The sequence below is a fragment of the Mesoplodon densirostris genome, chromosome 5, assembly GCF_025265405.1.
Source record: "Mesoplodon densirostris isolate mMesDen1 chromosome 5, mMesDen1 primary haplotype, whole genome shotgun sequence".
In the NCBI taxonomy this organism is placed as follows: domain Eukaryota; kingdom Metazoa; phylum Chordata; class Mammalia; order Artiodactyla; family Ziphiidae; genus Mesoplodon; species Mesoplodon densirostris.
The window spans coordinates 91,872,095-91,885,239 of record NC_082665.1 but is presented as its reverse complement, the minus strand read 5'-3'; the positions used below and the strand labels follow the sequence as shown (position 1 = coordinate 91,885,239).

At 34.8% G+C, this 13,145-nt stretch overlaps 1 protein-coding gene across 1 annotated transcript in view; it reads right to left on the bottom strand.

Moving 5' to 3' along the window:
- Window positions 1–13,145, bottom strand: part of LOC132490490 (EGF-like and EMI domain-containing protein 1) — a 505,293-nt gene that overhangs the window by 129,409 nt on the left and 362,739 nt on the right. Inside the window, 2 exon segments of the mRNA XM_060098831.1 lie at window positions 1,586–1,687; window positions 1,690–1,701. Of these exon segments, the coding sequence (XP_059954814.1) occupies window positions 1,586–1,687; window positions 1,690–1,701 (114 nt within the window).

Below are 13,145 nucleotides of genomic sequence, written 5' to 3'. Positions count from 1 at the left end.
GGGTGAATTTAGGGCTTGCCTTTATAAATTTATATCCTTATAGGCAGAGGACCCTGCCTGGAATGAAGCCTGTCTCAGAAAGGCCCAGATGCAGTCACCCTTGAACATCTGGTTGTCCGTTTGGAGCCCTTCCTGTTGCTGCCTGCCAGAACATTTCCAGAAGGTAAGATGCTACACTGCTTCCTGAGAATCTGAGAAATTCTCCAACCTACTCACATCTACAACTTGTCTAGTCTTGGCAGTCCCAAGCAAACCCACAGCCCCAGCACCAGACACCTTCAGTTAGATGTCTTTTGTTTGTTTTGTTTTATCCCAACAACTTATTCAGATATGTCCCATTAGGAATTGACATTGTCAGGGGAAAAAATAAGTGTGATTTTGTAAGGTCAATGGGAACCAGAGGTGCTAACCAGAGATGCTTATGGTGCTTAAAACATAGTTAGAATAAATGCACTTCTATGTGATCTAAAAAAAAAAAAAGGTTGAATACATAAAATGCTCAAGCATTTAAATGGTAAGGATAGATAGGGGGAAAAATCAGAAAGGACAGTTATAAGGCATGGCACAAGGGATCATTTTACTTTGGGTGTTTCCTCTTTTAGAGAAGAAGACAAGGAAGTGGTCTGTGGTCCCAATTATATTCCCCAAGTGGGAAACAGCATGGTCATAAATGAGAGTGCAATTCATAGTTATCATTTGAATACCTACTATATGCCATCCACTATGCTAAGTGCTTTAGATGCATTATCTTATTTAATTCCCGCAGCAACTTTTGTGGTTTTAGGAGCTACCATTATCCTAAATTTTACAGTTGAGGAAAGAGTCTTAGCAAGATTAAATAACATGCCCAAGGTTATATAAATTGTAAGTGACAGAGCTAAGACTCAAATCCAGGTCTCTTTGAATCCAGTGCACTTAACCTCATTCTACAATGCCTTAAAACACTAATCTGTAAAGTTTTGGCTTATGTTTCAATCTTTGCCTCTAATCAGTGAGCTCCTTCAGGGCAGAATTTATTTCTCATTAATTTTTATATCCCCAGAGCATGGAATAATGCCTGATACAGAGCAGCAACCCAATGATTATCAAGTGAACAAAATGATGAATTAATAAATAAAGGAAGGAAGGAAGGAATTTTAAAAGGAGTCAGAAAATGGAAGTTCGTGAAAAAAAAAAGTAAATTGTACACTAAGAATGCTGTCTCTGTGGTTAGTTTTGTGTCCCTCTCTTTCTATTGTAACAACATATGAGTATTTTATGATAAGCACCATTTTCACTTTAGAATTAAACAAAATGCTTTCACAAATATGTATTTTACCCAGGGATTTAAATGAACGATTGAAATTCCACAATCAGAACATGACACAGCCAAACCAGCATATAATCATATGTTTCTCCTAATAAGCTACTTGAAGTGTTCTTAGGGTTACAATTTTGTAATCTAGACACGAGAGGAAGATCTGTGCTCTTGATAACATTCAGCACAGGCACTTCAACTGGCTCTGGATCAAAGACAAGCCCCTCTTTTGCATTACATAAATGTCCTCTCTTTCCTTATCAGGAAGCAGACAGTCCTAACCATTACCTTCACATCCTCTGCCATCTTCCACCAGCTTCTGGCCAGCTTGACACTTGCAGTAATAACTGCCAATCGTATTACAGCATTGGTCCTGACAGACACCATGGTACATTCATTTATATCTGCAATTGACTATGTAAACAGAATTAGCATCCTGTAACTAGACACACATAAAGACTTCAGTGGCTCTCCTAAAAATGTACCATCACAGAGTGACATTATTCTTTGACCTCAGATGAAATGAGATAAAACTATAGTATCTTATTTTAATTAGAGCTAACGCACTCTAATTTTGATGTAAAGAACAGTGTCCCTAAGGGGTTGTCTAATCTTATGGAATTTGGAGGCTTATGGTACAGATCCAGATATTTCACATCCAAGTCATCATTTCGGGATGAGATTAAGAAGAGAGTGAGGAACTAGCAAGTCAGAATACCAGGTCACCTATTTTTATCCATTAAATGTTTTGTTGCGGGCTACTCAGATAAATAATTACTGAGCACCCACCACTATATATCTGGCATTGTGCTAAACAGTGTGGGGAGGTCAAAGGGTAGTTTCATGGCTTCCAATGATTCAAATCCAGCTGGGGTTGAGGACTAAACAGAAGTGTGATTTGGGTGTGTCCATGTGCTGGGTCTGTCCACAGCCTACTTCTTAACCTGTGGCCAGAAAGCATCTTCACAGATAGGGCTCAATTTTATGTACACCCCCATCCAGCTGCCAGCTGATAAATATTCCAACCCATCTGCAGGTTTGTTAGTGAGTGGCCTGTTCTGCTCTAAGTCGTCACTTCTGCATGTTGACTTGCTGACAATGGTATTTGTTTCCGGAAATGAGTGTGGCCGGAAGTCAGAGAGGGTGGAGAGCAGAGAAGAAATGGGGAGGGGCAGGTAAGGATGGCAGAGTGAAGAAGAGAGAGACAGAGGGGGAGAGGAAGAGTGAGTTAGTTGAGACCAGCCAAAGAAGCTGACAAAGTAAAAGCACTGCCAAAGAGGAACTGAGTTCCCATAACTTTGGAACCAAGAGTGCAGAGAACCGATACTGAAGAAATGATGAGGTACCAAGCAGAGTGGGGTAAGGTGCACCTCAACTGGATAGAACTGAATTTGTCTGAGGCCTGGCTGTGCAGCTGTTGAGACTGCTTCCATTTGTTTTTAGTTAACTTTTCATTGACATGTGACATACACAAAGTATACAGATCTTTAGGAGACAGTTTGATGAGTCTTAAGAAATAAACTATAGCAATGCAACCCCAAGAAATAGACCATGGCTAGCACCCAAGGTGCACCCTGCCTAGCTGAAGGTAACAACCATTCTGATCTTTAACACTATAGGTTAGTTTTGTCTTTTGGAACTATATAGAAGTAGAATCATACTGTGTTTTTCGTGTCTGTCTTCTTTTGTCCAGCATTCTGCTTATGAGATTATGAGACTGTACTTGGACTTCGCTCATTCCTATTCCTGTATATTATTCAAATCTATGAATACACCACACTTTTTATTTATCCATTTCACAGCTGATGGGAATTTACCTATTTTCTTATTTTTGGTTATTGTAAAGAGTGTTGCTACGAACATTCTTATACATGCCTTCAATGAATGTACATATACATTTTGGGGGGTAATATATCTAGGACTGAAATTGCTGGATCAAAAGGTATGATATGTTCTGCTTTAGTAGCTACAGCCAAATAGTCTTCTAAAGAGGTTATTCCAATTTACGCTCTCACCAGTGGTATATTAGAGGCCAGATGCTACTCATCCTTGCCAATGTTTGGGATATTCTGTTTTGTTTTGTTTTTCATTTTAGTTCTTCTGGGGAGTGTATAAGAGTATCACATAGTGACTTTAATTTGCATTTTCCTGATGATTAATTAGGTTAAACACCTTTTTCATGTTATTGGCCATTTGGATAACATCTTGTTGACATGCTTGTTCAAATATTTTGTCCATTTGTCCAATTCTTAAAATACTGATTCTTTTACTAGTGGGTCAAGTAGAATGTTAAATAGAAATGGTGGCAATGATTATCCTTGTCTCGCTTCTGAATTCAAAAGGATAGTTTTTAACATTTCACTGTAGGTATGATATGTACTGTAGGGATTTTTTAAAAAATAGATTAGTTTTATCAGATTAAAAAAGTTCTTTTTTACTTCTAGTTTCTTAAGTATTTGTATCATAAACAGGTGTTAAGTTTTATTTACTGCTTTTTCTGAATCTAGAAGGACAATTATATGGTTTTCCTAGTTAATTCTGTTAATATGATGAACAACATTGATTTTTTTGCCTCCCTGAAATGAACCTGGTAATGATACACTACCCTTTTATATATTCCTGGATTCAGTTAGCTAATATTTTGTTAGGATTTTTGTGACTATATTCATGAAAGAGATTTTCCTGCACTTTTTCTTTCCTGTAATATTCTTGTTAGGTTTTGGCATCCAGGTCATACTGGGTGGATTAAACAAATGAGGATGTTTTCCCTCTTTTTCTATTATCTGAAGAATCTGGGACTTTTGTCTTTCTTACTTAGATTTTTGAAAGAATTCATTTATGATACCATCTAGGCCTGGGATACTGTATGTGTGGGTGCCTGTGTATGTGTGTGTAGACTTTTAATTACAGATTCCACTTCTTTAATAAATAAGAATATTCAGATTTTCATTTAAACATGTTAGATAAATTATATGTTTGGAGGAATTTGTCCTTTTCATATGAATGTTCAAATGTATTTCTGTTAAGTTGTTCACAATGTTCTCATCCTATATTTTTAATGTCTGTTCAATGTGTAGCAAGGTTCCTTTTCCTATTCCTGAAATAAATAATGTGTGCCTTCTCTTTTTCTCTTGATCAGATTTGGTATCTATCTACTTACTATCTATCTACCTATCTATCATCTATCTATCTCTCACCTTCATCTTTTCCAAGAACAAACTTTTGGCTGTATAGATTTCTTTCATTGCTCTGCTTCTAAGTTCCTGAGATTGAAATTTAGTTAATTAATTTTTGGACTTTATTCTTTAAAGATATTTCTGGTTATCTATAAATGTATAACAAACCACCCCCCAAATAAGTGGCTTAAAGAGGCAATTTACTGTTATCTTTCACATTTCTGGGGATTGAAGGGCTCAGCTGGGTGGTCCTTATTTGGGTTTTCACATATGGGAGCAGTCAGGTGGCAGCTTGAGTTAGACTTGCATGCAGGCTTTTTCACTCGCATGTTGGGATTTGGGCTGAGATGGTTGGAATATCTGAGAGGCTTGTCGGGCATCTCCCTTTATCTCCACGTGCCTAACTTTGACTTTCTCACTGCCTGATGGTCTCGAAGAAAGAAATTGATGGCAACCTTCTTGGAGAGAGTGTGTCACACTAATATGTTCATTTAAGGCTATACATTTTCCTAAAAATAAAGTATTAGCCACATCCCACAGGTTTTGCTATGTTATGATTTAATTATCATCTGATTCAAAATGTCTCCTATTCTAAATTAATATTTTTGTTTGGGTTATTTTGAGGTATATCCTGGGGGTTGTCCAAACATTTTAGGAACTTCCCATCATCTTGTTATTATGAAATGCTAGATTGGTTCCACTGTGGACAGAGAATATGATCTTCATGACTTCAGTTCTTCAAAATCTGTTAAGTCTTGCTTTATATTCCAGCACAGAGTCAATTTTGATTTTTTAAAAAATCTATATCTACTAGAAAATAAAGTGTGATATACAATTGTCAAGTGCTATGTTTTCTGTATGTATATATGCACATATAAATTATTTATATGTATATATTTCAAATATGTACAAATGTATATTTAATTAGTTCAAGTCCATTAATCATGTTTCTCATATCTTTATATCCTTAGGAATTTTTTATATATTTGTTATATATCAGTTAGTGAGAGAGGCAGAGTAAATTCTCCCTAATTTTACGTTTTTCCTTTTATGACTGCAGTTTTTGTTTTATATACTTTGAAGCCCTATTTTAAGTGGCATACAAGTTCAGAATTGCCACATCTTCCAAAAGATTAACACTTTGTTATTATAAAATGTTCCTCTTTAGATCCAGCTACTTTTCTTTCATTAAAGTTGAGGTGTTAGCAAATATGGTCCTGTCTAAAACATGCCTAAGACATTTTGTCCATGCCAAAAAATCCTTGATATTTGGTCCTGCCCAAAACCTCCATTAGACATCTGGTCCATGCCAAAAGGTCCCAGATATTCAGTCTTGTCCAAAACTGTTTGGCATGGACCAAATATGCTCATGGACATTTTAGACAGGACCAAATGTCCTGCAAGAAGTTGAGGTTTTGTGATTATTAGTAGCTATATAAGTTTTCTTTTGGTCTGTGTTTGCATGACATTTCATTTTCTAAACTTTAGGCTTTTTGTATTCACATATTTGAGAAACTATATCCATGTATCTTTATCTGTATGTGTTATTTTAAACATTCTAACATCTTTACACCATGGTATTATATCACTGACTTTCAATGTAATTACTAACATATTTGGATTAAATTTATCATTTTACTATTTTTCTAAATTTCTATATATTTTACATTACTTTTACTCTGAACTCTTAGATCCTTTTAAATTTATAATTTTTAGTGTTCTACATGTACTCTTTATTAGGTTGTCAGTAATATATTCCTTTATTATTCTTTTGGTGGTTACTCTAGATATTACAACATCTATTATTAAAGTCTAATATAAATTAGTACTTTAACCATTTCCCTGACAATGTTAGAAACTTATACTTTAATTCCCTTTATGCTTTTCCTGTTTTTTATATTATTGTTATCATGCATTTTAACTTCAGATATTTAGAACCCATAAGACTTTATTGTTATTGTTTTATATAGTCAATAGTAATTTAGCTTTATCCACATATTTGCCTTTTCTGGTATTCATTATTGCTTCTTGGATTTCTGTGCTTCTATTTGGAATAATGTTCCCTCTGCCTGAAAACTCCTTTTAGTGTTTCTTTTCATATGGATCTGCTGGCAACATTTTTTTTTTTCAGATTTTATTTGTCAGGAAATGACATTTTTCAACTTAGTTTTTAAATAAACTTAAAAAATTTTTAGAACATTTTCAGATTTACAGAAGAACTGCAAAGATAGTAGAGGGTTTCCATAAACCCCATTTATTCCATATTCCACTATTATAAGTATCTTACATTAGTGTGGTACATTTATTATAATTAATGAGCCAATATTGATACATTATTATGAACTAAAGTCCATACTTTATTCAGACTTTCTTAGTTTTTACCTAATGTCCTTTTAAAGTCCCAGGATCCTTTGCAGGGTATCATATTACATTAGTTGTCATGTCCCCTTAGGTCCCTGTTGGCTGAGACAGTTTCTCAGACTTTCTTTGCTTTTGATGACCTTGACAGTTTTGAGGAGTACTGGTCAGGTATTTTACAGAATGTTTCAAAATTTGGATTTTTATCATGTTTACCTTATTATTAGACTGGGATTATGTGCTTTGAGGAGGAAGACCCCGGAGGTGAAGTGCCATTTTCATGATCATATCAAGGGTACATACTATCGACACATCACTTAGTGCTGTTGATGTCAACCTTGATCCCCAGGCTGACAGTGTTTGTCAGGTTTTCCCACTGTAAGTTTACTCTCATTCTTCCCGTTTTCCATACCAGTATTCATTGGAATGAAGTCATTATGCACAGCCGACATTTAAGGAGTGGAGTTATGCTTCCCCCTCCTTAAAGGTAAGGTATATATATAAATTATTTGGAACTCTTCTGCACAGATTTGCCTATTCCCCCCATTTATCACACTTTAATTTTTGAAAAATATTTTCAATGGAATAGAATTGTAGGTTGACAACTGTTTTCTTTAAGCATTTCAAAAGTGACATTTCATTATCATTTAAATTTCCTTTTGACTGTAATGTGACTGTTTTTCCCTGTCTGCTTTTAAGATTTTCTTTTTGTCTTGCTTCTGATATGTTTTACTATGGTATACTTTAACGTGGGTTTTTTGTTTTTTGGTTTTGTTTTTTTGGTAGCTTTCCTCCTTGGAGTTTATGGTACATCACATTTCTGTGGTTTGATGTCTTTCAGTTTTAGAGAAATTGTTCTCACCATTATAAGTTCAAATACTGTTTTTGCCCATTTTCTCTCTCCTCTTTCTCGTACTGCATAACACATGTTTGTGAGATCTTCGATCTATACATCATTTTTCTTATGCTATTTTCTGTTTTTGTTTTATTATCTTTTTCCTTTATTTGCTTCAGTATAGATATATTCTACTGACCTGTCTTCTAGGTTATTAATTCTATAAACAACTGTTCATAATATACCATTAATTCCATCTACTGCATTCTGCATTAAAGTTATAGTCTTTTTCATTTCTATTATATATAGCTGATTCTTTTTATAAATTTTACTTCTTAGGTGAAATTTTACATTACATCATCAATTTTCTCACTTTTACCAATCCACTCTTTTTTGACTTGCTTTATAATATTGAAGCTGGACCCTGTAAACACTTCTCCCTTGCCAGGTGGTACAATGGTAAGCCTTCTTAGTAGAGGGCACTGTATGAACTCTGTAAGAGGAAGGGACTTATCAGTTTGATTCTAGTACTTTCTGTTTCACAGGCATGTACACTGTGGCTACCAGTAGGCAGCTTCCCTGTCAGTTGGAAGCTTATCTATCAGCAAGCAGCTACACTACCAGTGGTATGTACCCTTCAGCAAGTCTCACCAGTACTCCAACAGGCAGCTTCCCAGTGAATTTCACTGCCATCCACCATTTCTGGCCAGCAGCACCTCAGCAAACTTTTACGCCACCCAGTGACCTACAGCCACAACCTCTCCAATTGGATCTGAATTTCAACCTGGCGGGGAGATTAGGAGACTGTTTCTAAATTTGTTCCTTTCTTGGGCACTCTTCTTCAGTCCTGGAAATAGTGGCTGTTCCCTACATCTGCTATTCCTATGTTCTTTAACATTCTCTTAACCTTTCTTAGTACTGTATATCTAGTTTCTAATTAATATTTTTATAGTAGTTTTTTTTCCTTATCACATCCTTGCTGCGGTTTCTGGTATACCCTCTCTCCAGTATCTTGATCCCTCAAACTTTGGCTTTCATGATAGTTCTGAATGCCAATTTACATCTTCCCAGTCCAGTGAGACTGATGACTGCCCTGTCTACCTTTTCTTCCTATTAGCAGCAATTTTCTCCTCATCTTTTGGCATTTCCCACTATGTCACATATGAATCAATCCCTCAAAGGGAAAACTTATCTCACTGACATTCCTGGCTGCCATGATATTCTCTGATATCTTCAGATGAGTGATTTTTTTATATTACATGCAACTTTTCTAGTTGTTCTCAGAACGAGAATAGGTTTGCTACCATGTAGACCATTTTAGCCAGTAAAAGAATGCCTATTCACACTTTTCTTGATCTTCCTTACTTTTCCTTACACTACACTAGTCCAAAGAAAACTCCATTAACTGAGGCATTACATGCTTGTTTATTTTTCTTAAAACTTGACTCAGCCAATAAACCAGGAATTCATGAAATGATTAACAAAGAATACAAGACTCTATAACTAGGTCCTGAGCTTTGTGTTGCAAAATATAATACAGAGAAAGATCAGTGAAGGCTGACTTCCTAAGGAATATTTGGGTACAAGTTCACATATTATTCTCTAAGCTTAGTTTGCTGAAAAAAAAAAAAAAGGAGATATGTTAGGATAGGTCAGATATCAAGAGTCCTGTGATTCCACTTTTAAGAATTCATCCAAAAATATATTCCAGTGGAATTCAACTGTGTTAGACACCTTTCTGTGCTTAATACCATGCAAGCCTCACAATGAACTGATGAAATCATAAAAATTATGCTTATTCAAAAAAGCTATGGCCATTAAAAAGAAAACTGAAAGTCATATATATGTTAAATAAAACATTTATTACAACTGAAATGTTCATCAATATGGAAATAACTAAGTAAATTAAATGTATCACTTCAAAGCAGTCATTACAAGTTGTAATTGTGATGGCTATAAAGCAACATGGAGAACTGTTATGTTGAAATGGATAACAAATTGTTTCTGTGTTTTAGTTGCAGCTATAAAAGCCATATATTCTTATGGAGAAAGCTTGGAAAGATTAAAAAATTAAATAATTTGACATAACAATAGTAGAGTTATGTCTTTTAAAGTTTTAGTTTGGGTTGTAATATTACTTGTATCATCATTACTTTAAAAAATTGGTCTGAGATGTCTGACGGGCAATAAAAAAGAATAAAACAATGGATTATACAATTCTTGGAGACTGTTCAAAGGGAAATAATTTGGTTTTTAGGAGGGATGGATTTTTACTCTTATTAAATTCTTATGGAAATCTGTTTGAACATAAGGATTACTGGATAAAACAATGATGAATCTTCAACAGAGGTTTTTCCAAAAATGCCAACATTTTTTACATCAATTTTTGACTAATATTGACCTGTACTAAGAGGTGAGGCCTAATGTAATAGCATATTATGGCTAAATTAGTTCAACTGAAAGCTGAAACAATATGGCCCAAATTGCCTCTGCCTGGTTTTACCTGAAATAAATCTAGAATTTTAAAAGGAAAGTAATGCTGGTTTGCATAGTCCTGAACAGGGTTTTGGAAAATATTTTATGCTTTTGGACCACACTCATACTTTCTATGTGTTTTCCAGTTCACCACAGTCTTTCCCACAACATATCCCTTCTCACTGAGCAGTCTCACTCATTTCTTTATTTGACTGGCTCTGAAAGCATATGACTTTACACTTCCTGGTCTGAAAGACTTGGCTTCAAATCCTTAAAGATTCACAGGTGTCTCTCAGGGAAGGCCTGGATAGGGATGGAGAGGAGGATGAGGAGAAGGAGCACCCTAGCATAACTCCTCTAATTCAATAAGTGAAAAATTGCTTTTATTACTTTTATATTGGATAGCTCTCAACTTAAAATCTATTTGAATAAAATGGTTGTTTTTGTTACTAAAAATATTTGAATCCTTTCCCTAGACTATTATATCTGATTACAGGAGAGTTGAAGACAAGGTCTTTTACTCCTAAAGAATGTGAATAAATATATCTCTGGGAGGTAATATGAGAGAAAACTGTCAATAAAGAGACCCAGTTTTGATTCTGAAATATTAAAATAATAAATAACATGTGTAAGGATCCCTTTCCACATATGTCTGTTTACTTTAAACTGTAACAATCATGAACAATATTAACAAGTGTCAAACTGAATTTGGCCCTTCAGAAAACTCATAATCAAGTAGATAAGATGGGGCTAATGTAGCAGGAGTTTAAGAAATAAAAGATAATTAAAGGTTTTGTTGGTCAAAATGATTAGTATATAAAAATAACATTAAAAGGACTTAAAATCTCTTCTGCTCAGTAAGAATTTTAGTATCACAAAAAACTGTTAAAGATATTTTACAAATGTGTTTCATGTTTTGGGAAGTAGATTAACACCAGTAGTGAAAAACATAAATGAAAGAAGCTGATAGATTGCTCCACATAAACTTTAAAATCTACCATTCCAAGAGACCAAAATTAAAAGACAAATAAGAAATGAAGAAAACAACATTGACACATAGAAGGCAAAAAGGGCAGAAATCAAAAAAAAAAGGGCAGAAATCATTAATATATAAAAGGTTAATATAAATCAATAGGAAAAGGTGAACTCTCCCTAACAGAAATTTGATCTAATGAAATGTGATAAATTAAAAAAAATCAGAAATACAAATGTCCAATAAATGTCAAATATTTTTGAACCTGATAATCAAAGAAATTAAAATAAAAATAAAGTTATACTATTGCTTCTTTATCAGATTTACAAAGATTAAAATCAATACTAATGTGTAAGTGTTGTAAGGGTGTGACAAAAGCAATGTACCATACTTTGCTAGTAAGAGCACAAGCTGAGAAATAGTTTCTGAGAGTCTACAAAAATCAGGATATGCATACACTTTTCCACCCAGCAATTCTACTTTCAAAGAAAAAGAATATATCATAAAGAGATAATCACAAGTGTCTATAATGATTTATGTATTTTTTAATACCAGAGGGGAAAAAAATAGAAACTAAATATCAAACTGCAGTAAGTAAATTATAATACATATGAATCAAGGACCACTATATGATAATTAACCATCACAGGCCAGGAGAATATTTATATACCTCTGCAAATATGACACACTAAGGGTGTGTATACTTACATATACATATATAATGATCACCTCATATATCTACTTAACGTGTTAATACATGTGTTTTTTTAAATGCAAGTACATACTCAAATATGCTAAAAGTCCTTATCTTTTTTTTTTTGCGGTACGCGGGCCTCTCACTGCTGTGGCCTCTCCCATCGCGGAGCACAGGCTCCGGACACGCAGGCTCAGCAGCCATGCTCACGGGCCCAGCCACTCCGCGGCATGTAGGATCCTCCCAGACCGGGGCACGAACCCGTGTCCCCTGCATCGGCAGGGGGACTCTCAACCACTGCGCCATCAGGGAAGCCTTCTTACCTTTGAATGATTTATTACAGTTGGTTTTGTTTTGTTGCTCTGCACTTGCCTGTTTCCTAAACTTCTCTGTAATGAGCATACTTTCAGGAAAAGAGCACAATAAATGTAAAAAGTATATATTTTAAGTTAAGGCTAAAAGTTTCCTACTACCTTCCCTTTCTTTTTTTTATATACTCTTGCCATGGTGCACAAGTATATGACTTCTAGTGTATTCACTTGAATTTTAGAATACGTGGCATGCTTTTATAAAAAGATGAATGATCTTTAAGATTTTGCTTGTTAAGCTGCTTTGTAAAGAGATTAAAGCTGCTCAATGATATAGAATGTTGGCATTCTCTTCAGTCCATTTCCTGTGGCCAAGGCTGTATCATTCAATGAGTTGGATGCTCCATACTTGAGAAAGCAGCAATGCATGTGAATGCTTCTGATCTCTGGAGGAATCTTCATATTCAAGTGATAAGGATAGCATTCTAGAATACTCTCTGTGGAAGGTATGCAAGAGACCACTATTCTCCTGAAAACTAGACCCATGCTTATGTACTGAAGATTTGATGAAAGGAGAGGATGGCACACTATCTATACCAAGAACTTCCTGCCAGGGCTAAAGTAGAAACCCTTTAAGGACAACTAAATGTAACAGGCAAGTGAGTTTCCTGGGCAACAATTCCAAACGCAATGGCTCTTATTATCAAGCTTAAGTCTTGGTCTGCCAGGGCACAAATGAGCACAAGAGTAAACTTCTTTATAAAATATTTGATGCTAGCTTCACAGTTCTTAATTTTGTTATCTGTATAGTAAGGGGAAAAAAGTAATTATTTTACAAGACTATTGTGAGGATCAAGTTATATAATACATTTAATATAACAGTTTCTAGCTTAAAGTAAGCTCTTACTGTTATTATTAACTAAACATTATCTATTATTATTTATTTATACTTGAGAATTCAAGCCTGGTTCGTATAAAGCAATCAATTGCTCTCATGTTTAATTTGTATTGAACATGAATTCCATCTTA